Source organism: Drosophila elegans, unplaced genomic scaffold, assembly GCF_018152505.1.
Source record: "Drosophila elegans isolate 14027-0461.03 unplaced genomic scaffold, ASM1815250v1 contig_476, whole genome shotgun sequence".
Lineage (NCBI taxonomy): Eukaryota > Metazoa > Arthropoda > Insecta > Diptera > Drosophilidae > Drosophila > Drosophila elegans.
In genome coordinates, this window is record NW_024545863.1 from 19966787 (window position 1) to 19990696 (window position 23910).

At 37.0% G+C, this 23910-nt stretch overlaps 5 protein-coding genes and 1 non-coding gene across 8 annotated transcripts in view; 3 read left to right on the forward strand and 3 right to left on the reverse strand.

The window, feature by feature from the left end:
- The first annotated feature begins 789 nt into the window (after positions 1 to 789).
- On the forward strand, positions 790 to 871 carry Trnas-gcu. Its single transcript has one exon. It is a non-coding gene; the product is annotated as a tRNA-Ser (tRNA).
- A 9806-nt stretch (positions 872 to 10677) lies between these two features.
- LOC108139351 (huntingtin-interacting protein K) lies at positions 10678 to 11604 on the forward strand. The gene is made up of 4 exons (XM_017262075.2): positions 10678 to 10901; positions 11067 to 11128; positions 11197 to 11304; positions 11397 to 11604. Exons 1-4 carry the CDS (start codon positions 10796 to 10798, stop codon positions 11493 to 11495), a joined length of 375 nt encoding a protein of 124 aa, XP_017117564.1. The 5' UTR covers positions 10678 to 10795; the 3' UTR covers positions 11496 to 11604.
- Positions 11605 to 11635: 31 nt separating this feature from the next.
- On the reverse strand, positions 11636 to 14499 carry LOC108139350 (dnaJ homolog subfamily B member 12). 2 transcript variants are annotated; one of them, XM_041709459.1, is made up of 7 exons: positions 14023 to 14499; positions 13287 to 13461; positions 12753 to 13152; positions 12559 to 12671; positions 12330 to 12493; positions 12180 to 12276; positions 11636 to 11971 (listed from the first exon to the last, which is right to left on the reverse strand). In XM_041709459.1, exons 1-7 carry the CDS (start codon positions 14153 to 14155, stop codon positions 11929 to 11931), a joined length of 1125 nt encoding a protein of 374 aa, XP_041565393.1. In that variant the 5' UTR covers positions 14156 to 14499; the 3' UTR covers positions 11636 to 11928. The 2 variants fall into 2 exon arrangements, with proteins under 2 accessions (XP_041565393.1, XP_017117563.1); XM_017262074.2 differs by lacking the exon at positions 11636 to 11971 and having other exon boundaries at positions 12039 to 12276.
- Positions 14500 to 14929: 430 nt separating this feature from the next.
- LOC108139181 (protein roadkill) overlaps positions 14930 to 23910 on the forward strand; it is a 63265-nt gene continuing 54284 nt past the window's right edge. Inside the window, exons 1-2 of one of the 2 annotated variants that reach the window (XM_017261806.2) lie at positions 14930 to 15358; positions 22187 to 22253. The gene's annotated coding sequence lies outside the window, so the exon portion shown is untranslated. Of the gene's footprint in view, positions 15359 to 22186; positions 22254 to 23250; positions 23362 to 23910 lie in introns of those variants that run through there. The other variant, XM_017261805.2, reaches the window with a different exon arrangement.
- On the reverse strand, positions 15436 to 17831 carry LOC108139183 (probable cytochrome P450 6d5). The gene is made up of 5 exons (XM_017261808.2): positions 17225 to 17831; positions 16724 to 16876; positions 16224 to 16654; positions 15912 to 16160; positions 15436 to 15661 (listed from the first exon to the last, which is right to left on the reverse strand). Exons 1-5 carry the CDS (start codon positions 17752 to 17754, stop codon positions 15498 to 15500), a joined length of 1527 nt encoding a protein of 508 aa, XP_017117297.1. The 5' UTR covers positions 17755 to 17831; the 3' UTR covers positions 15436 to 15497.
- LOC108139182 (probable cytochrome P450 6d5) lies at positions 18573 to 21160 on the reverse strand. The gene is made up of 5 exons (XM_017261807.2): positions 20335 to 21160; positions 20026 to 20178; positions 19534 to 19964; positions 19207 to 19455; positions 18573 to 19029 (listed from the first exon to the last, which is right to left on the reverse strand). The coding sequence occupies exons 1-5, from the start codon at positions 20886 to 20888 to the stop codon at positions 18866 to 18868; spliced, it is 1551 nt and encodes a 516-aa protein (XP_017117296.1). The 5' UTR covers positions 20889 to 21160; the 3' UTR covers positions 18573 to 18865.

A 23910-nucleotide genomic window follows, 5' to 3' on the forward strand; every position in this document is an offset into this window, starting at 1 on the left:
CAAAGTTTGGGCTGTGGGAAGATGGAGATTTGAGTTTACCGCTCGTAAAATTTAATTTTAATTGATTCTTCTGATGACTCGGACTTGTGGTTGCTATTTGGCAGCGGTTCAACGAACGATTTTAAGGAGAAGGTTCAGTTTCAGAGGATTCTTTACAGTTATATTGCCTTTTAAAAAGTTATAATTTATCCACTTAAGGTTGGTCTGTCCGGACACAAGATCAACAGTATAAAAATGTATTAAAATGTTTACTACATAACAATTTAAAAATAAAATAAACATAAGAAACTACGTTATTTAAATTAATGGCGTCTAGTTTAAAATTAAATACGTAAATAATATTAAGAAAAAAAATTAGATTTGTAATTAAATAACTAAGTTATTTTACAAATGTAAAGTATTTTTTGAAAAATTATGGAAATAAAAACTTTGCGAAGTAAGTTGCAATATTTTTTTACACTTCATTAGATTAATTGTAATTTGTACATTCATTATCTTCACCGATTATTTTCGCATCTTATTTATTTATTATTTAACCATAAATTATATAAGTCTTTAGCAAACGCAGCTGGTGCTAGGCATTCACTTGAGTTTCTTGCTAAAACCAGTTATCATCTAGCCAAAAGCTGCGGCTCTGTCCCAGTTCTAAATTTAGATAAGAAAATTTCCGCTCATAATCAACTCCCATTCACTCACTTCTGCAGATACAGAAAGATAGTTGGTAGAACAAAGAAAGTGCGATTGTGAACAGAGTGTATGAAAGGGTCCAAAATTTTTGGAAAAGAAAGTGACGAGGTGGCCGAGAGGTTAAGGCGTTGGACTGCTAATCCAATGTGCTCTGCACGCGTGGGTTCGAATCCCATCCTCGTCGAGTACAATATTTTGTTCTCTTCAAACCTTTTTTTCTTAATTAGAGTGTATATATATAAAAACGTGTGAATAACGCAATGGAATATTTTAGCTCTCATTTAATTTCCATTGTCAATCCCTATGGAAACTGGTTTTCCGAAATATATTATTAGTTTTAATTTTAACTTTCCTAATTAATAAACAACTTATAATAACTAATTAACACTTAAATTATTTTTGGTTGACTTAAACTTAGGCAAAACAAACAACAACTAAACAAATATTGTGTATAGAATTGGTACTTCACTGGAATCCAAACTAAGTTTGAGTTTATTTTTATTCAAAGTTTCTTAAGCTTCGAATTTTGCAAAGTATAGAATTCTTTAATTCTTAGGTCGCTTAAAAAAGAAGTATACTTTAAAACTTTTTTGCTTAGGCTGCGAATAATTTTATATTATGTAGCTGGGCACAAAATTTATATGTTTTAAGAGTTAAAAATAGATTATAAAAAATAATATTGAATTACTTAAACAATAAAACGAATTTTAGGAACTTTAACACACACATGGTACATTTTTTTAGGCAAATTCATTCGTAACCTTTGTGCAAACCTTACAAATAGAAACCATCGAATTTTGGCAGCTTTTGTCTCCATGCACTTTTACGTTTTTTATACCTTTTGAATTCTTGGCTGGAGTCGTATATCAATATATTTTGGCTAGGCATGTGGATATGGGCTCTGATTTCACCCTGCCGCGCTTTTCCTCATCTATAGCTTAACCCAATTGGCCATAAAGCCAAGAGCCGAAAGCCAAAAGCCGCCGAGGCATCTTCACTTTGTCCTGATGAAAGTGGCGCGGCTGGAGGAATGGCAACCAAATGTTTCCACAATTGCTACCCCTCCACGCCACTTGTGGCCAAAAATCAAAATCTTAAAAAAAATCCTAAGAGAGATGGAAAGCCAAGCGAAATGAATTGGATTGAATTGGAATGGTAGGCGATAAAAATAAATCTTTGCGAGTGCGCAACGCGGCGCCATCAACAGCTGACGTGCCACAGGGGTGCGGGGGTGGTGATAGAGGGGGCGCAAATGGGAGTGGCAGGCGGGCTGGTAATGATGAAATTGAATTGCCCTAGCTGCACTCAAAGGGCTGCGCAGCGCCATAAGTCATACAAGAAGCGTTGTCCTTGAGGGTTTGCATCCCATCTCCACAATTGGAATATTGCGACTGCAGCACTGGAAAAAACATGTTTCAAAATTATTGTTATTATTCTTCTTTAAAATAGTTATAAACAAATAAATATACATATGTATTAATAGGCAGTACATTGTTTAAAGTGTAAACACAGTAATTGTTAATATTTATTGAAAAGATTTTAAATCTAACTTATTTTTTGTAGTTTTCTATTGTGCACCGATAAAGAAAATATTTTCAAAGAAAATTTTAATTAATTAGAACATTTATTACCATTAAACATCAACTATATTTTTAAGCCTCCTAATAATATCATTAAAATGGGTTGTTCTGACAACTTATTTCTGATTTAAAATTAAACCTGCATCTCTTGTTTAGTTTTGTAAAAGTTGTAATTATAATCAAACATGGTATTTAAAATAATTTTTTTATTGTGCATAGTTGGAATTGAGGGTGCCAGGGTATGTTAAGCCACTATCTTTTTTCCCCGACCAATCTTCTATGTATCTTTTGCACTGAACGATTTAAGTTGACTTGCGTCAACTCTGTTCAAGTCACTTCAATATGCAAATGCTGCTCAATTGAGCTTGTCTTTCATTTTTATATCCCAAGCAGCTCTAACCCTTTGACTTTAAAGCCCTTTTGGCCGGTCTCAAACATTTTGGCGAATTTTCCATCTCCACTGAAGGCAGAGACACATCAACTTCCCCATAGCCGTCATCAAATTTGATGCCTTTTCTATCGCCGGCCATTTTCCAGCGGGTTCATAAAAAAACAGCACACACAAACTTTACGATATGAGCGAAAATGTTCATTGAAGAAGCTGCCATAAATGGATCAGTGTGGTTAGATGGGCAGCTCCTACTGTCCGTCGAAAGTGTGGCATTCGGACACTAGGGTGGGACACCTCTCAGACGTCCTATTTTACCAACACCATTTATAGTGGTATTGAAAATCAAATTGATATATAATGAGTCCAGAATTATGTTGATAATCAAATAGAAAATTATTTAATACCATAAGCGGCCAAGGGGTTGAAATACGGGGAAAATCGTATAACTTTTGTTGACTGTCATATGGTTTTTTGATGATTTCATAAAGCAATGATATTAAGCTGAATAACTCATATGTTTGATTGACGTTTTTTAGAAAATAAACCAATTCGTTTTTTATATTCACACCCATTTTTATGAATCAACTAAAGCTAAGCTTCTTGATATTATTTTAAGCATCAGCCCTATTTCTGAGTCCGAAATTATGCAATGATAAATAAAAGCATTAATAAATTTTAACCGAATTTATGTATGTTCTGTCAGGCCCGATTCTTTTGCTTCAATAAAAACCAAGAGTAGGTTTTAAGCTGAGAAAGCGTGTGCAACCTTGCAGCTTAAAATCCCTATTTTAGCTTACTATAAATACCAGAAAACGGGTCTTAATACCAGAAAACGGGTCTTCAAATGGCAAAAAAGTTATGTTACAAATTTTCTGAGATTTTACCCACCCTTGGTAGGCATCGAAATTCACCTGTGCGTCAATTTCAAGGTCGCGCCACAAAAAACCTTCCAAATCGCACACCCCAAGGCAAAAAAAAACAAAAGCAGACATGAGTTACACGGCTTTCACCCACGCAGCAAACAAAAGACTCCGTAAAAAAAGGGTGGTGAGGGGTCAACTCCACTTGCTCGATTGGGTCCCAGTCAGATGGACGACCCACTGTGGGGGTCGAGGGAGAGCTGGCTGATTGAATAATCGCACCGCCATGTGGCGGACAGTGGAACAAATCGTGTCTAATAGACTGATTAATATACAAGATTTCCAGTTTGGCTCACGTCAAGTCGAGCAGAGCTGACCCCTCTGCCTGACCTGCCCCTCGTCATCCTCGTCGACCACTGCCCCCAAACCTCCTCCCGAATCAAGCAAGTCCCGCCCCTTGGCCGCATGTAACACGATTCGTGTGGATTAACTGCGCTCAAGTTGATTGATTGTTAAAATGATGTATAGACATTTGATGGTTTTTTTTTTCGCCAGTTCGTTTTCGCCTTCTTGCCTTTGGCATCTCTTACTGCACTCAAAAAAAGAATTTAAAATTGAACATTAAAGTAACAGGCTGTTCTTTGGTTTTTGGTCAATGGCCATTATATAAACAAATTATATTTTTTGGAAACTATGATGAACTTGGCCAAAATTTGATGTTACCAATTCTTCAACACTAATTCAAGGCCCACATACACAAAGAAAATTTGCGTTTCAAATTGGTATGGAGCCTTTTATTGCACCCAAACTGTTTTGTTTTCAATTCTAAAATGTTTATTTTAGATTGATATTTTTGCTGATTTTCAAAAACTTTTGTATTTAGAAAAGGTTTTGAAATTGTATGTATTCACATTTTAATGGCTACATATTTTTCTAAAATGTTTTATTTTAGAATGTCATTTAAAACGACATTTTAAAAAATCCTATTTTCTCTGAGTAGGTTTTTTATAGCCACAAAAACCATCTAAATTATTTTAACGCATTAGAGAACTGACCACATAGTTTTATTTTAATTAGCAAAATTTTTGTGATGTAACAAACTTTTTTCGTAAAGTCCTGCTATAAATAAACTTCTTTAAAAGATTTTTTCTGCTCAATTTTTAAACAGTTTTCTCCGAGTGTAGCCATCACTCACAAACCTCCTTTCCTGAGCCAAAGCTAAAGCACTTCTAATTAGTAACATTCAGGCGAAAAATTAATTTTTGAAGACTTTTTCACTTTTTTCGCTTTTGATTTCGGTAAACTTTTTGGATGGTTAGCACATAAAATTGATTGAGTAGAACGGAGAAACAAGTTTTTCTTTTTTTTCTCCCTTAAGGAAGTTGAATAATAATGAAACAACCCTTTACTAAGTGGTGAGAAAGAAATAAAGAATAATTTGTATGGAAATTATAAATAATGTTATAAGGCGGAAGTGTTCATTGATTTACACACTCCAAATATACCCTCAAGATGATTTTAAGTGGAGTATATTATGCTGAAGAGAAACTATAACTAACTTTTTAGAATTAGTGATATAAAATTTAAAAAAATAATTAAAAGTCTATTTAAATATTCCTTATATTCTATACGGTACTATTACTTTCATATATATGAGATTGCAATAAAAAGTTTAGTTCAAACACTGTTTAATTATATTTCCTATGTTATTCAAGTTATAGCTAAACAATAATAAGTATCTTCGAGTGCATTACTCAGTTATTCTTACAAAGGACTGCGGTTTCGCTGAAAAGTATGCAGTGGTATTTATATTTTATTATCCTTTGCACATACCACCCACCCAGGATATATGGATGTACACTTTCTCACTCTTTATGTAACCCTCTCTCGCTCCCACTCGGAACACCTTAAGTGCGCGGTGGCTGAAGGCGGATGCGTAGTTCGGTTATAAAAAAGAAATATTACACATTATGCCAAATTGACGGAGACTGTCAGGCGACAATAATAACGTTTAAAGTTAAATGCATGACACAATGGCAGACAGTTTTAGTGTTTGCCGGATATAAAGTCTACGAAAATACGCACACCCCTTGACTGTAAGGGTTATGTTATATCCCCATTGATAAGAAGCGCTGCGAATGTTTATGCACTCACGGTCTGGAAAAGTTCTTCAAGCTTATCGCAACTTTTTCGATGGAGTTTTTGCATTCTTGCATTTTGGTGGTTTTGAGCTTGCGTTTTTGTGAAAGGTAAAATAAGGCGGTGGATGCAATAATGCATTAAACAACAAAGTTGCTTATTGAAAGATGGTATAATGGGAAATGCAAAATAATCTTAATTTAATGGAATACAAGTAAAAATCAATCTTCATTTAACAAATTTTAATTGGAGCCTAATTACTAAATTATATGAATTATAATTAATTAAATATAAGTATAAAAATATTGTAATGTATTGCAAATTTTTAAAATTTTGATTACAAAAAAAATTACAAACTGAATCCGAATATCAACTATGTATTGCCCTTAAAAACCTAAACAATGTTATGTAAACCACAAACCCTGGAGTAATTTACGAGTGGGAAATAAATTTGTAATACATTTCTTTTACCTTTCACAAAATTAATGAAATATTCTTATTATTTTTTTAATATTTTCTCAGTAGCTTTTACTTTCCCAGTTCCTTAATGCCATTAATCTCTTAGGCGGTCAATTGTCTGCCTGTAGGTTAAGTACCTCTTCACCATCCATGAAGGTAACTTATGTAAATCTTAACAGGCACTAAAAATGAAGCAATGCCGGCAAACTAACCTACTGCCAAATAAAAATGTATTGAGACAAAAACGAAAATCAAAAAAATGGGCAAGGAAAACCAATGGCAAACTCAGTCAGTCGAAAGGTAGAAAGGATGTTTGGAGTCGTTTCGCCTAACGACACTAATAAAATATTGAACAGGCCATCGATAACAGAAAGGAGTTACTGTCAACGAACCCTTGAGTCGGTGGGAGGTGGAAAATGTTTGTGGGGGAAAACGCTTACGTAGATGGCAAAGATGACGATTAAAACAAATTTCCACGACAACCTGGCGCCGTTTAGCCAGCGGAAGGAAGCGAAATTGTTAAACGCAAAAGTTGCAAAATGTCAGGGATACATTATGGCGGGCGGGGTGGGGTGTGGCGGAAAAGTGGGCGGAAGAGAGACTTTACGACAGACACACACTCAAGGGCTTGCACCTTCTTTCGGCGGAGTAGCATGGGAGGGGAACAACTTGGCAACTTGCAGACAAGTTTTAAATGAATGAGCAGCGGCTTCCGTTCGATGCGTTCCAAACTGGCCAATGCCCAGCGCCAGAAGTGCAGTTAGAAAAAATCATAGAGCTTATAATATATAAGCTCTATATGGATATAACTAAACTATTTTTTAAATGCGAAAATGTCAGTTGTGCATACACTGTTGGCTGACCTTAACCTTATAAGCCATAAGTTATAACAACCAAATTTAAATTAATGTTAATATTTTTAAATTTTCAGTTAAAAGCTTTTAATAATCATCATCTTTTGCTCATCTTTGATTTGATTTATATTTATTAAATATTTACAAGCTCTACTGCATTCAATTCATATATTTAAACAGAAAATGAATTTAGTTAGTTGTTTCAAAATTAAGCAATGGATATTTTTTTCTAGTGTAGCGTTTGTGCGTGTATGCCAGTGAATCGCTGGCTATGTGTCCATGCTGTGAAGCATGACAATAGCCAAAAGGATGCTTCCTCGAGTGGCGACCACTTGCCAATTGCGATTATGGTTTATGTACAGCCCGATAAAGGTCGTCAATAGGTCGCCTTCGCCACAGAAACTGAGATATACCCCTCTCCACCTCAAGGATAGCCCCAGTCCCCATTCACTATAATATCCTTGCAAGGAGCAAGTTTTCGTACTTCGCTATCTGTTACAGTTGGAAGTTTTGCTGACCATTCGAGCGCCTTCAATGGCTCAATTATTTGCCTCCAACATCGTTTTTTCTCCAGTTGAGTTGGGTTGCTCTCGGTTGCTATAAGGATAATTTCTCGTGGCGTCAGTCAAGCGCTCACCCATCGACATAAATATTTAAGGACACACACTAGATTTGAGCCCGGCTTTCGAGTGTTATTAGCGTAATTGAGTTTGCTAGTCAATTATGCATGCAATGAGCCAGAAACGCCACCGTCCACAGCCCGAAAACTAAACCCGAATTTAAAGATCGTCCTTGTGTTGGCAGTTCCATGGAATTTCGTAACGTTGCAGGACCGCAACGTGTCGTCTGTGCAACAGTTCTTGAAAATTGCATTTTCTTTAATTTATTTGCTATGCTAATTTATTTATTGACTGACCACGTGCGCCACCACCACACAGCCCAATGTCATTTGGCACAGACGACATGCCCATGAAATCCTGAAAAGCACACAGACAAATACAAAAAAATGGGACAAGACAAATGAGAATTACGCATAAAATTTCAGAAATTGGAAATCTCAATAAATATTTACTTTTAATTTTTTATTCTCTTGATTTCCAGTCATAACTAAAAGAAATTTAAAATAAAATAATTTTTAGAACAACAAATTCTGAATATTCAAATACCAGCTTATTTTAATTGTATTTCAGGCTGTTGGAAGCCTTTAAACTTCTAAATTAACTTTCAAAAAACATTACTTTTTCAGCAGTTTGAAAAACAACGAAAAATCCCTAATGCTACTATTTTGACCGCAATTGTATGTGCATCCGCAATTGCATTGTTCACACAGTTCATAAAGGGAATACCCGAAAATGGAGCAGGGAGTGTGGTTTCATTGAGCCAGCAGGAATTCTGATTTGCAGGAAAGGTGAGACGAATTTAATTGCCAAATCCTTGAATTAATTTGGTTTTCAGAAACAGACATGAGTAAAGATCAAATGCAAAGCTAATAATCAAAATTGTACCCCACAAATGTACAATTTTGATTATTAGAAGAAGAATTAAAATATGATAACTCAAGAGAACGGTAAGTTCAATATTGCAATATTGTTTAACAAATATACCAAAATCCTTGTAAAATATGAGTATGGGGAAAACAAGAAAAGTAACAATAAAAAAGCTTTTTGTAAGCCTACTATCTTTTATTTAAAACAAAAAAAAATTAAAAACTTTAGATCCATAAAAAATAAACCCGACATATGTATATAAACTTTCTGGAGCTCTAACTTATTACACAATCCTGATAACACATTTATGGTGTGTCGTCTTTCCTATCTTTGAATCTATATCACACACACTTAAAAAGCAAGCACACAAAAAAAAGCAATAACCACAAGCAAACCTAAAAAAGAAACAATAAAAACGAATGTAAAACGCAAAAAGTAACCACCAGAAGGGAAACAACAAATTCGACAACATTTTTGGCCCTTCCAAAAGACAATGCAAGTTAAATTACGTCACGCAAGCGAACTTCTCCCACTCACTTTCTACCCCAAAAAAAAAGTGGAAAAAAATGTACTGTGCAAATTTTCGGGAGCCGAGCAACACACATACACATACAGAAACAGGATGCCATGCCCCTGTGGATATGCAACGCTCAATTTGCCATTGCCAACCACAATGCCAACCGAAATTGCCATCTTAATTTATGTGCTGCGCTAATTAGCACCATAATTTAATTTCCAATTGGCAAACGCAAGACCAACGAAAAAAAATGCGTGCAAAAATGGGGAGGAGTTTGTGGGGAAAATGAGAACTGGGCTAACAATGCAAAGCCTGTTGCTGCCAATCACAAATGTATGCTGCTTTTAAGCTGGAATTTTCAGGGTAAGCAAAATTCATGTTCCCTTTTCTATACTCTTTTAAAGAGTTGTTCCTAGTGACTTAAAACTTAAATATTAAGTATAAAGTTTTAGAAAAACATTGACTTAGCTTTAAAAAATGCAACGTCCTTTTAGTACTTTAAGTTGTTAATTTTTATAATTGAAAATATATTTTGTTTTTGAAAACGACGCAAATGGATTAGGACACTCATATATATGTACCAGACATATTTTATTATAACATGTTTTAAGGGTATCAAATATAGACAAACGAAAATCAGAATGTCTGTATTCCATTTTTTTTTTTTATTTTCCTATCATCCGCGCTCAGCATGCGAAATTCTGACAAAAACCCGTGCTGCTGCCAAAATAAAATCGAATTAAATGCATTGCGCATATGCTGGCCTCCGCCGGGCACACCCCTTTCTGAACAGTTTTTACCACCATCGCACACACACAAACCCCCTAACAAATGATGTTGACCGCCCATGGTCATGGATGCTAATTAATCTTGATTTTCAACCCAAGCAAAGCCAGAAGGAAGGAGGAACTGTGAGTGTCCTTACGTCAAAGTGACAATTAAATTAATCACGATGGCAAACGATTATGTCAACAGGACACAGTGACACACACATGGCGTTTAAAAGACACGCTCTAGAAGACCCCCGCCAGGAGAGCAGAAAAAAAAGGATGTTTCACATCCATGGGCTTGGAGAAGTATTCATGTATCTCTGCTGTTGCAAAATCTAATTATAGCCGGGCATCAAACTTATAATTAACATTTTGACCACAACGCAAAAATTCGAATGTGTAGAAGAAGCGAGAAAAACGCCACATGCAGTTGCTTAGCTTTCATGTGCGAGACATTTTTAATTAGTTTTGCGGTTGACACATAAACTTCAGCTTTAACTTGATATTAAATTAAAAGAAAATGTTTAAACATGTCGAACGCTTTACCATATTGACCCTGAATTTTGGTTGGACTTAGGTTAGTTTTAAGCACAAAAACTTTTGAAAACCAAAGTTGTGCGCAGGGATTTAAAGATAGTTAAAGATGTAATGTTAATTTCTTTATCAACGTTCTAGACTGTTTTTGTTTGAGGCTAAGCTTTCCTTGTCAAAAGTACATGTTTTAAAATTGTTCCCCAAAAAATGACAATATTTCTGACCGTCTTGATGCTTTTGCTATTTCTTTGGTTGTAAATGTACAAATATAAAAAAAAAAAAACCAGATCAAACTGCGCGCGCTTTTAAACAGGGCTACCGAACACCGATCTAAACCTAACAAGGTGGCAGCTCTGCAGAATATAATCGATAATCGCCAAAACCATCGTTACTGTGGTAACATAAATTATATCGATAGTGTCATCGCTGGTTGTCCATCCCTATTCGCACGAGGTGCCGAACAAATTGTAAAAATTTCTGATAGTTTATTAAATAAAACAAACGGGAAGTACTGGAAATGACGGAAGCTGAGGAAATTAACGGTCGAGAAGAAGTAGAAGATGATGAGCAGGATCAAAAACAAAAGAAATCCGACGTGAAACGACATGACGACGGCGCCGCAGGTAAATGTTTAACAAATCCCCCACCCACCCCTAAAAAAAGTTGCAAAAAAGAGTCATCTAGCTACGAAATATGAGGAACTAGAGTGCCATTTATTTTTGGCGGCTTAAACTTTGTAATTTTGTGTCATGAGCCATTTATAAATTTGTAATATATATTGTCGCCAGATTTGGAACGTGTTACGGACTACGCCGAGGAGAAAGAGATTTCCGCGGCCAATATATCCAGCGTAAGTAGTTGCCCTATAACCAAGATAATCCAATGGTAAGCAGGTATAACCTTTCCAAATAATTACAGGCCGTAGAACAGTTTGGCAACCAGCGAAACAAGGAGAACGAATTGCGAGTGGCCAAGGAAAAAGAGCTACAAAAAGTCCAAGTCAAGAAGGAGGATATTGAACTGATTGTACGTACCCAAACATCAAGCGAGTTTTGACTCGGCCATTCATCTAGATATTCCTCCAAATGTATTCCTTCCTTCGGTTATTCCCTTCACAGATGAATGAGCTGCTGGTTAGCAAGGCGCAGGCCGAAAAAGTCCTCCGCGAACAGAGCGGTGATGTGGTAGCCGCCTTGGAAGCCATCATCAGCAACTGAGGTGCTTGGGGAACCTGGACTAACCGCCGTCTGTTTCTTTTATGTAGCGTAACACTGCTTTATTTGTACATTTATAAACTCTAGCAAAGAAAAACAACTTTTAAGCCCACATGTGAACAAGTCTTTTCCTCGGCAAAGGATTTTTTTTGGTGTAATAATAACTTGCAATTTTATTTAGAGTATCGCCACTGCCCATGCGCTCGTGTCCTTAAGAAAAACCGTTGACATTTTGACTATCAATATGTGATCATGCGTATTCTCGTATAATTTTTGTTTATAGTTATCCGATATCTAAATGAAAAAACAGTAGTCCTTCGTCTCAGCCTCCCACTTATGTATACTCGTATATGACTTTTTGGCAGTTGCGTTTGCTTCGCTCTCACATGTTGCCGATTGCTCTATAGAAATAATATTGATCGCTCGACCCATCGTGCTACCATACATTTTTGGGGAACACTCTACGGCTCGTAGCAGTTCTATGCGTTTCATTCCGATTTGTTTTGAATGGGGGAGAGAGGGAGGTAGTAGGAATATACATATAAATTATGAAACAAAACAGACAATGAAATTCATTTATAACAACTAAAGCAAATAAGGTAGACTACAACCTGGTTAAGGCTTAAAAAGGGGGTAGGGAAGTATGTTTTCGTGTAGCAGCTTTAACTAAGTTATGTAATTAAATACTTTTGCAAATTCTCGCACGACGGCGTGTTGATGTTCTGCGCCTTTCTGTACAGGTCCCGATCGCCAAAGGTACGCGCCTTGGCCAGCATGGAGTCGCCTGAAAAGCACTTTATTAGTATGTTTTTTTTGTTTTTGGCTCGCTCAACTTACGATAATTCCGCTCTCGACTGCAAGAGTGTTTTAGATGATTGACAAAGTCCTCTTCTACGGATTCCTCTAATCGGGCCACAGAGCCCTGATACTCTGAATAGAAGTTGTCCTTCACATAGTAAGGTATCTTCAGGGCGTTCGTCTCACGCTTCACAGAATATTTACTGGTGGATATAGAAAGGATCTTAATTAGCTTTGGACATTGGAGATGGTTTTGGGGTTTAGTTACTGAGAGGGCGTCAGGCTGTACATGGGATCTGAGATAAAGAACGACGACATCATGGAGAGACCAATTAGCAGCAAGATAGGCAGCAAGTTAATCAAAGCCGAAGAGTTATTGCCCTGGAATTAAAAAGAGAATATGTTAAAAACAATCAATTATTACAATTTAAATAATAGCAGTTCCTAAGATTGTTTTCTTACATCCCGTTCCTCGCGAGCCTGATGCCGACGTCGCTGCTGCCTCATAAATACATTCTGCTGGGGAATTCCGCCGTTGAAGAACATGTTGAACAGCTCCTCGGCACTGATATCAGGCGGGAATTGTTGTTCGTAAGACTGGCCATGTCTATGGTGACCGCCTCCTCCATTATTTCCGTGACCGCTATGCGACTCATTGATGCCATACAAGTCGTAGTTCTTGCGCTTCTCGGCATCCGTGAGCACGGCAGCAGCATTGCCCAGAGACTTAAATGCTTCCACCGATCCGGGGGCCTTGTTTTTGTCCGGGTGCAATTGCAGAGCTAGCTTTTTGTAGGCCTTCTTGATTTCCGAATCTGTTGCCGTTTTGTTCACGCCCAAAACATCATAGTAGTCCTTGCATCTACAAAATTTTAGTACAAATATAGTTAAGTTCAATTTCGAAGCAGATCAGACTGTACATTTCTTAGAAACATTATAACAAAAACAACTTATTAAAATACATTATTTTTTTTGTAATTAAAAAAGGGAACCCACTTCTTGATCTTTCGCACCGCCTCCAATTGATCATTGGTGTAATCCGGAGCATTAGAGCGCGAATCGGAGTTTACCCGCTTTCTAGGACCGCTATCCTTCTCATCGCTAGCACCTCCTGAGCGGGATTTGCCATTGCTGCCGCCACCGGATGTGCTCTTCACCTGGGCCAGTAGTTCTAAAAGTTATAGAAGGATAACCACAAGTCAGATCAAACGTTATTTTATATGTTATTCTTGTTTAGAGGGCAAATATGTGTGTATTATAAGAGTTTAATGATTATTAAGTAAGTTTTAAAAAAACGTAAGAACCCTCAATTTGGTATTATAAATATGTCATTTGTTGTTTAAAATGAGTTATATTCAAATATAGACCATTTTCGGTAGTTGTATAACTTTTGTTCTTAAGATCATTGAATAAAGCTTGGTAAGTTGCCCGAAATTATTGTATAACAATGGTTAATCTAAGTCACAATACTATATATACAAAAATATGTATAAGGTATCGGGGCAATAAAAGTAGTTTCGAAGAAATTGTTATCAACTTGTTAGATTGCTGGCTTAATACGCACTTAGGAGACAATTATTGGGCCACCTTTGCTAACAACGTGCAAAATATCATTGTTGTTTTTATAGATAAGGGCGAACATTGAAGATTACCGAATGTCTTGTCAAGAAAATAGGTTGAGTTGGTCGTGGGAATTATATGGGGAAGTATAGATCTGTCCCTTTATCCTTACTCTTTGCATTTTCCGTGGGAAACAGCTTTTCCGCCTTGAGCAGGAACTTCTCAGCCTTCTCGATCTTGCCCTCGGCGAGCGCTTGGACCGCGAAATCGATGCACCGTTGTGCCTCGTCCTTGTTGCCGTCCATGTCGCCTTTTAGCCGTAATCACTAGTTGACCCTAGTTTTAACTAGTTACTACGTGGTGATCAAAGTAAATAGTCGGGCTCCGCTCTCTTTCCCTGTGTGCGTGAGCCTCGTCTTTATGTGTGACGTTTACGGACTACACACAAAAACACACGTACGCCTTCTGGGTTTCGGGTTTTCGACCTCGTGATTCCTTGTAAAACTAGGTTTTTTGAGTTTCGTGCACCCGCACTTTCACTGATAATTTGGTTTTTACTGCAATTTAAATTTAATTGATTTTATTTGGTCAACTTTTTCATCAGCAGAGAAAAACAAGGGAGTTGCCACCCAGTTGCGGGGAAAACACGAACTGAGCTGCACCGGATAGCAGTGCTGACACACAAACTATATAGTTTTAGCTGGTAAATGACTATATATTTGTTATATATTAATTATTCAATTCAAACTCATTTGGGAATTTAAAAATTAAAACTTAACCATCAAAGAATAGTTAAAAATTTTAAGTTTCTTGGTTTATCTAAGGTTAGCCTATTTTTATTATGAAAATTAAAATTTATTTGCATCCAAAAATTATAAACTAATAACTGAATTCTAATATTGTCGATTCGACAACTTAAGTCCAGAAGAATCAAAAACTAAGTCATTACTTAATAGCTATTATATATTTGGCGGGAAGCAGCCAAACCCGCCAAATGGCCAGCCAGAGTTGCATTGCTGCGACGTTACCGGATCGCCGGCGACAACATATGTATGCGTCGGTGTGGGAGTAGCGTGTGAGTGTGTGCCGCAGCATGGGAAGCGAGTGATTCGCTGATTTGCCAAATTCGTCGTATTTATTTGGAAATTTGCAAGTAATAGCAAAGAATTGCAGCTAAACTAGTGCAGTCAAATTAGCCGCATAAAGTGCTTTAATTGCGGCCTTCGTCATCGCCGCGAGTGCGACAGTGTGCGTGTTCCCAGTGCGTGCGCGAGTGTGTGTTTGTGGCGCAGTTCACACAACTTGGCCTGGAAAAAGTGAAAGAGTATTTTTTCGGCCATATTGTGTTGTCATATCTGGAAAAAGTGCATTTCCCGGTCATATGGAGATTCTGGGCACTTGCAAAAGTGCAGTCGATCAGCCAAAGTTTACTAAATACCCCTTAAATGTGTAGTAAATAGCGCGACTTATGTAAAGCAGAGAACTAAAATTTATTTACATTTACAAAGGTGCGTACGAGTCTGCGTTCGTGTGTGTGTGTCTGCGTGCGAGAGAGAAGTGCATCCAATTGAAATGTTTGTCCAAATTTTCTATACAAATTGCAGTTTATTTTCTACGATTTATTTGGTTAAAATCTAAGTTTAAGCTCTACTTCTTGAGGGAAAGACGCACGGGAACACCGTCCTTAGGCATAAGCGGAACTCCATTCACGCCGAATTCAATCTCACGTTTTTCCTTGCCGATCTCCAGATCGAAATTCGACAAAACCTTGGCAATAGCTATCTTCACATTCACCTTTCCCATGCGGGCACCTGAAAAATAGAGAGAGAAAGATTTAAATTCCCAGATAAGACCACAATTTTAAATCATTTGGTCAAATTGGAACCATTAAACCCGCCATTTCGATCAATATACGAGAATTTGGATTCGGTATAATGGCATTTCTGGATTATTATAAATTTATTCAATTCCAAAAACCAAGATAATTAAAACTTAATTTTTAAAAAGCTAGTTTAAATATATTTTTGTTTGAAATGCCTAAGTTATTGGGTAATTGCTTACCGATGCACATCCTGGGTCCCTCACCAAAAGGCAAATATGCCGCTTGGTTGTAGTTTTTGTTATCATCCAGATAGCGTTCTGGCTGATAGCTGAGTGGATCGGGGAAGTTTTCTGCATCCCGGTGCATTCCAATGAGTGAGATTATAACGGGTGTTCCCTTTTTGATAACCAGCTTGCTATCGGGCACAGGATAATCCTGAGTGCAGACTCTGTTTAGCAGTGGAAGAGCTGGGTATTTGCGAGCGGTCTCTGTAGAAAAATTTTAAATAGTTAGTTGAATTTAAAATGATATGAAATTTGGTCACAACATACCCAGAATACAAGCCTCCAAATACTTCATGTCCGAAATGGCATCGTAGGTTAATTTTCCGCCGTGCTTTTCGATCGCACTGCGTACATCCTCAGCCGCCTTCTCCATCACCTCTGCATTTTGGGTCAGCTCGTAAAGAGTGAAGGCTGCTGTAGATGCTGTGGTCTCGTAACCCGCTATGTAAAAAAGAAATAGCTGACCAGCAATCAAATTCTTGGACATTGATTTCAGTCCATTTTTAGTACTCTCCGCTGTCCAAACTGAATCATCAGTGTTGACCTTTCCCTGATTGCGTAATTGCAGCATGAGCTGGAGCATATCCTTACGCACTATATTGTTCTGCTCCCTTAGGTCGACGGTTCGGTTTGACAGCTCTCGCATTCTTTCATTGGCCTCCTGTTTCCAGCCAATTCGCACGAAGAACTTTTCGAGGCTAAAATAGGTTAAAACATATAAGTTTTATGATTTTTATTATTAATCTTAATTCAGTTTTTAGTCTTACCCGGGATAAAGGAAACTAGCTGCTCCACGAACAATATCTTCAAAGTTGTTACGATTGATTTTTTTGCTTATGGCCTGAAATTCATTGTTTGGATCTGCAAAGCTGTCAATGTCAAGGCCAAAAATAGTCGTGGCAATAATATCGATGGCATAGCTGGGGAAATATACAAAGAGCTCGTTAGTTATCTACCAGATAAGATAATCACAGTTATAAAAAATATTTGTTTACGCCAATTGCAATTAGTTAGGGTCATTAAGAATAATTTTTGGGATATTTTTCATTAGTATACGTTTAAGGAGTAAGTTGAGTATAAGGTCTGCTAAAATAAATCTCTAGGGAACAAGAACTATATTGAGTTCTTCAATTAAAAATAATTTATACACACTTTTTACCAAAAACACGCAGTATTTTAGGTAATTCAAAAAGAAAAGTAATTGAACTCAATGTAAAGTGTACTATATTGTCCAATCAAATCATGTGTTACCTAACCCTGTAACTTACGTTGCCATTAGCCTTTTAAGTTCCAGTTCCTTACTGCCTGTCTCAGACAATTGTGCTTTCATACTGGCTATTAACTTGTCTCCGACAGAATCGGAGGTCTCAAACATGGCCTTTAGTTTTCCGGACGTGAAAGATGGTGTTAGCTTAGTGCGTAGTGCCCTCCAACTTGCTCCTTCCATGGCGAACAAACTCGCTGACATGGGATCGTTCTTCTCATCGACATAAACCCCTCGGTCGTGGAAACTGGCAAAGTCTTTGACCAGCACATCGTGAGCCAGTTGAGCATCTCTTATCAGGAGAGCAGGTCTCAAAGTAAGATACAGACCCACGACCGGCTCCTTCGTCGATTGGTACATATCGTAGATGGCCATTCCGAAGGATCGTTTTCCCTTTGTCACGGATTCCATGGCACCGAAAGGAACGCTCACTCCGGTAGTGGGAAAACCCTTGCGATCCCAGTAGCTAAATGTCCACTTCAGGTAAACATACAGCAATGTGACTACACCGATCAGTATATATATTGCAATCATATTGATTCTGTTTTGTTCACTCTATGTCCGCACTTCTAGCGCGCTAAATCGAAACTAACTGGTCGGACTACACTGCCGATTTATAGTCGTTAGAGAGCTCTCCCTTATCTCTCGAAACGGACGTAAACAAAGCCACTTGAAACTATCGATTCCCTTAGAGGTAGGTTCGGTCAGTCTGCCTGCTTGCCTGGAAGATCTCCCTGACTATGTTTGCCTTCTCAGTGTGACACGGCGATTTAGGAGTTCCACTTGATAATGACAGGGCGGGCACTCGCTTTTTATATAAACTTGTTTTTAGAAGGCTGCTGGCTATTATCTGTCATAATACAATAACAACATTTCTATTCTAACATTGTAGTTGTACATGAGGAAACAAAATTTAAAATAATTAAAAAAGCATAATAAATACATTTTAACATAAAAAAATATTAATATTTATTTAAATTATTCTTTTTTCTAGAAAAAAATTTGATTTTTAGTAAAATTATTCTACTGTGAAATTCTTAAAGTAAATTGATTTGTTAATCCCAGAGACTAGTTATTTTGCCACCTAAACCCAAGTTGATATTACAAATTTCATGAAATAGTTGAACAAAAGAACAAACTGTACACTTGTTAATTGGTGAGTATATTGTGACCAATATTTCACATTGGCTGCATTTGCTACACCCTTATTTAACTTGGCAAAACAAACCACTTTGTTTGTTTTTTAAACTTACGTTACATGCATAGATGCATGCTGATTGAATCGTTGGATTCTGCTATTACGCTTCAGTCATTTGTTTATAAAACGTGGTTTTTAGAAAAATATATAATGATTGCATAAAAAATTGCTTTATTTATATACAAAATTTAGCGAACTAATTAAACAAAACTTGAACAAATGTAATTTTACTTAATGATATGCAGACGGTTTTAAAAAGATTTAAAATTTGGCGAAGCTTCTTTTTTGAAAGCTCTAGGTTTGTTTTTGATCATGATCTTAAAATGTATTTTCATGAAATTTATTATCATATCTTTAAGTTTTTAAAAGATAAGTTAAAATTAAAATGAAATGTTTGTCCAATTTTTTTTGTATACGAAATTAAGCTTTATTATTTAGATATGTCGGCTATTTTTTGAGGGAGAATCGAATGGGAATGCCATTCTTTGGCATCAGCGTTACTCCATGAATGCCAAATTCAATCTCACGCTTTTCCTTGCAGATCTCCATATCGAAATTCGACAAAACCTTTGCAATCGCGATCTTTACATTGACCTTTCCCATGCGGGCGCCTAGAAAATAGGGAAAACATTGTGTGTTAATTATAAATATCCCGAACCAAAGAAATAATACCAGAAATTTGTTTTAAATAGACACTAATTTGTTTAGGAACAAACAAGAATTCTGGTAATATCTTTGGATTTTAGTTAAACAACGATTTGACCCCGTATATTCTAGTTATTTCTTACCGATGCACATTCTTGGACCCTCCCCAAACGGCAAGTAGGCCGCTTGGTTGTAGTTTTTGTTATCTTCAAGATATCGTTCTGGCTGATAGCTCAGCGGATCGGGGAAGTTATCTTCATCGTGATGCAGTCCTAAAAGGGAGATTATAATTTGTGTTCCCTTCTTGATTACCAGGTTGCTATCGGGCACAGGATAATCCTGAGTGCAGATTCTGTTTAGCAGTGGAAGAGCTGGGTATTTCCGAGCGGTCTCTGTAGGAAATTCAAATTGTTACGAAAAAAAGGTTCTCTAACCATATCACATACTTTCCCATTTTTCTCAAAACTTACCCAAAACACAGGCCTCCAGGTACTTCATGTCCGAAATGGCATCATAGTTAAGTGTTCCACCGTTCTTTTCGATGGCACTGCGTACATCCTCCTTCGCCTTCGCCATCACCTCAGGATTTTGGGTGAGCTCGTACAAAGTGAAGGACGTTGTGGACGCCGTCGTCTCAAAACCAGCTGCGTAGAAGAGTAGGAGCTGCCCGGCAACAAGGTCCTTGGACATAGATTTTACGCCATTTTTAGTACTCTCCGCGGACCAAACGGAATCATCAGCATTGATCTTTCCCTGGTTGCGCAGTTGTAGAAGGAGTTGCAACAAATCCTTACGCACTATGTTGTTCTTTTCCCTAAGGTCGACGGTGCGATTGGATAGTTCGCGCATTCGTTCAAATGCCTCCTGTTTCCAGCCAATTTTCACAAAGAACTTTTCCAAACTGGATATTATTTTTAAAATAAGATTTGAAGGCTTTAAAAAAATATGTTTCAACTTCTCACCCCGGATAAAGGAATGACGTTGCGCCCCGAACAATATCCTGAAAAGTGTTGCGATTGAGCTTCTTGCTAATAGCGAAGAACTCATTGTTAGGATCTGCAAAGCTATCAACATCAAGGCCGAAAATAGTCGAGGCAATAATATCAATAGCATAGCTGGGAGTAGGAATAAAAAATTGAGCTTATTCGTTTTTTCTCTGGTAAGGTCAGCAGTTATAGCGAGAGATGCAAGCATTTGAAATGGTTTAATGGTCTTAAACGTTTGATAAAACCCTTATATTTTCTATATTTCACTCGAAGTTTTTAACCTACGTTGACGTTAGACTCTTGATATCCAGCTCTTTGATGCCTGTCTCAGGTAGTTGTGCCTTTATGTTGGCTATTAACTTGTCTCCAACGGAATTGGAGGTGTCGAACATGGCCTTAAGTTTTCCGGAGGTAAAAGAGGGAGTAAGCTTGGTGCGTAGGGCCCTCCAACTAGCCCCTTCCATGGCAAACAAATTGGCGGACATGGGATCGTTCTTTTCATCTACATAAACACCACGATCGTGGAAACTGGCAAAGTCTTTGACCAACACATCGTGAGCCAATCGAGCATCTCTAACCAGGAGAGCCGGTCTTACAGTGAGATACATTCCGACTACCGGTTCCCTGGTCGATTGGTACAAATCGTGTATGGCTAATCCAAAGGATCGTTTTCCTTTCGCCACAGATTCCAGGGCACCAAAAGGAATGCTGACTGCGGTGGAGGGAAAACCCTTACGATCCCAGTAGCTAAATGTCCACTTCAAATAGGCAAATAGCAGTGTGACCGCACTGATCAATAGGAATATTCCAATCATACTGATTATATTTTGTTCACTCATTAACCGCACTTCTTGCGTGCAAAATCGAAACTAACTGATCGAATTCAATTTATAGTCTTTTAAGAGTTTTTTCGTCGCGTTTGTTTGAGCTCCTTATAGATATAGTTCATTATCAGTGCTACGCAGTGATTAAAGACCTCTCCGTTTTTGTAAAAAGTTGTCGAGTAAGCAATTTTTAATTTGCAGGTATTTTTTTGCGAATCCCTATTCTTGACTGGTGATAAGGCAAATCAACACTTGACGATGATAGGGGACCCATATTCACGAGCAGTTATCTTGAAAAAAAAGACATTATAATGTGAATAATATTTATATTTTAATCAAAACATTGCTTCCACAAAATAATCATCCTTTCTTATTCAAATTTAAAAGACTAATTCTAATAAAGACTTGTTGTAATTAGTATAATCATTAATTGAATGAATTATATATTTTTAATGAACCAGAATAACTGGTTCGTTTATCAAAAACAGCGGTAGGTTGATTAAGTTTTTGGGTGGGCCAATGCGAACTGACCTAGGCTTAGGGGCTATCCCCATGTTCTGAATAACTTATGACTTGCATATCATACTTATAACCGAACTCTCTCCGCCCCAAAACTTTCCGCTTGCCTGTTTTGACCCGCTTTGTTGACTTTGACGTTTATGGTAGCGCTCCCCGATGTTCAGGTTGTTCACTTGAGAACTTTGTGCTGTCAAAGTAATTTGTTGTTGCTGCCGCTTCAGTTTATTTTTGTTGTTTTTGTGCAGCGAGTGGCAACGACTTTGGTTAAGTATAAAAGCAGCACAGCACAAAGGCAACAACAACAATAATATAAAGACAACAACAGCATGCGGCTTACGAAGTCAAAGACGTTGAACCGATTCGTGTATTTTTGTTTTCATATGGGGTATTTGGTTTTTAAAATTGGGTGTATGCAAATAAATTAATATATATACATATGTAGGTAACAGCTACGGTCAAAATAATAGTTGGTTAATAAATTAAAAGTAGAAAACTACTTTTTTCAAGTTATTCCAAGTACAAGTCGTTTATAAAATGTATTGGAAACCATCTGTTAAAGTTAGTCACTTGAGATGACCAATCGGTATACATATGATATATACAAAGGTCTAAAAAAGCATTTAAAGGTTAATTTTATTTTTGTTTTTTGCTGCTATTGTTTTGATCGCCACTGTTGCATACCAATCAAAACCAGATAAAAACGAGTTTGTTTTATTTGCAAAATAAAACGAATTAGTATCATTAAATTAATTAATATAATTGTCAACACTAATGAATTTTTGCTCTTCTTGCAGACATCTTTACTTGTTTGGCATCGGTTTGTAAATTACAGGAAGGAACCGCAGTAATAACATAAACAAGGTGAGTTTCTTTACAAGATCTCTGCAATTAAGTTGGGAGTACTTGAGCGGTGCGTGGCAAAACATAAGACTTCAATTGAACAGAGCCAGCTCCAATTATTAAGTCATTAATTCTTGGGGATTAGCTTTCTCTCCCTCTTTATCCGATAAGCTGCTATCTCGCTCCCACCATGAATAGCCTTGATAAGGGCCTTGGTAGTCAACAGCCACCGCCATCAAACATTCAATATTGAGCTTTTGACTTTGTTCTACAGAATGTTGGCAACTTGGCTTTTTGCTAGCTAAATCTCATTAGCACCAATATTAAAAAATAGGTCGCTTTTATATTTTTACCCCATTTTTTTTAAAGTTTAGTTTTAAATGTGTCTATGCAGCAGTAGATTTAAATACAAGAAAGAACTTAAAATTCTACTGCATACTTTTGCACACATTGTGAAGTGACCCTAATCCTTAAGTGGTGGTTTTATTAAAATTAGTCTTATTTTATACCTCCGAATACTATAGTTTACATTTTCTAAAATACATACTGAGTAACCGCCAGGACTCAATACATTTTGCGTTTTTTATTTAAAAGTTTAAAATTTTCCTGATTGGCAAATAAGTTTAATACGAAATCACTTTTCGAGATGTCTAGAAGTATGCAATGATATAAATTGTATACTAACAATAAAATAGGAAATATTTTTTACTTTTCGAGAACTTCTATTAGTAGTTTCTTGTACTGCGACTAGTTATGACCATGAAATCTTTTAAACTTGAATATGCTATTCTAATTTTAATATTTTTAAATAACTTCACATTATGTTTAAATTGCTGTAGTTATTTTTTGAGAACTAAAAATCTATGGTTTGTCTGCTCTCCGAAAATGCTTTTCTCAAAGCTCTGGTTCTCTCTCTTTGCCAAGATAAAGCTTATCGTCGGCAAAAGCAAAACAAACACACAAGCTGAAGCAAAACAAAAAATATATATTAAGAAAAAAGCTCTTCATTCGTCAGCTGCTGCGCGTAGCGAGTAGTAGTTTGTGTGTGATTTTCACGGAAAAAATTCACAACGGCCCTCCGTGTGTGTTGCTAACCGATTTTCCCATTTAACACCCATAATTCGCAACGGTAAATGATGAAGGTGTACTCAAAGTGCGTGTAGAATTTTGTTAGTTGCCAAAAAACCGCAGTTTTTTTTAACATCGAGCAGTTTCAAACGGGTGACCTTAATGAAAAAGTCGTAGACTAAAACTTTTTCTTAAAGTCTTTGGAGTTCAAAAACACGCGCAATTAAACACATAAAGTGAATGACTAAAGAGCTTTGGCAAAATCAACAATGACGACGACTTGTCTTAACAACTTCCTCAATCTAACGCCCTTCGAAATGTTTTAGGCTATATACACAGCTATATGGAAATAAACCCAACCTCCAGCTTGACACTCGAGAATAAAGCGAAAAAAGAAGCTGAAAGCAAGACAACTTTTTCTATATCTTTGGGTAGAGTCGGCTTTGGAACACCCGGCACTGGGCTCTCTCTCTTTCTCTCTCACACAATCGCGCCCCCTCTTTTTCTAGCCCAGTGTAGCCCATTCTCTCTTTCTTTTGCTGTGTGTGACGCAAATCACATGTTTATAAAGCGGAATTCGAATTTGATTAAATTTAAATTAATTTGTATT

Bases quoted from the DNA above. Each gene is read 5' to 3' on its own strand.
- LOC108139351 (XM_017262075.2), top strand. From the start codon at position 10,796: ATGACGGAAGCTGAGGAAATTAACGGTCGAGAAGAAGTAGAAGATGAT. The intron at 10,902-11,066 runs GTAAATGTTTAA...TATTGTCGCCAG, and splicing joins ACATGACGACGGCGCCGCAG to ATTTGGAACGTGTTACGGAC. The intron at 11,129-11,196 runs GTAAGTAGTTGC...AAATAATTACAG, and splicing joins CCGCGGCCAATATATCCAGC to GCCGTAGAACAGTTTGGCAA.
- LOC108139350 (XM_041709459.1), bottom strand. From the start codon at position 14,155: ATGGACGGCAACAAGGACGAGGCACAACGGTGCATCGATTTCGCGGTC. The intron at 12,494-12,558 runs GTAACTAAACCC...TATATCCACCAG, and splicing joins TACAGCCTGACGCCCTCTCA to TAAATATTCTGTGAAGCGTG. The intron at 11,972-12,179 runs GTATTTAATTAC...TGAAACGCATAG, and splicing joins TCGTGCGAGAATTTGCAAAA to AACTGCTACGAGCCGTAGAG.
- LOC108139183 (XM_017261808.2), bottom strand. From the start codon at position 17,754: ATGATTGCAATATATATACTGATCGGTGTAGTCACATTGCTGTATGTT. The intron at 16,161-16,223 runs GTATGTTGTGAC...ATTTTTCTACAG, and splicing joins TTTGGAGGCTTGTATTCTGG to AGACCGCTCGCAAATACCCA. The intron at 15,662-15,911 runs GTAAGCAATTAC...TCTATTTTTCAG, and splicing joins GGGACCCAGGATGTGCATCG to GTGCCCGCATGGGAAAGGTG.
- LOC108139182 (XM_017261807.2), bottom strand. From the start codon at position 20,888: ATGAGTGAACAAAATATAATCAGTATGATTGGAATATTCCTATTGATC. The intron at 19,456-19,533 runs GTAAGTTTTGAG...AATTTCCTACAG, and splicing joins CCTGGAGGCCTGTGTTTTGG to AGACCGCTCGGAAATACCCA. The intron at 19,030-19,206 runs GTAAGAAATAAC...CCTATTTTCTAG, and splicing joins GGGTCCAAGAATGTGCATCG to GCGCCCGCATGGGAAAGGTC.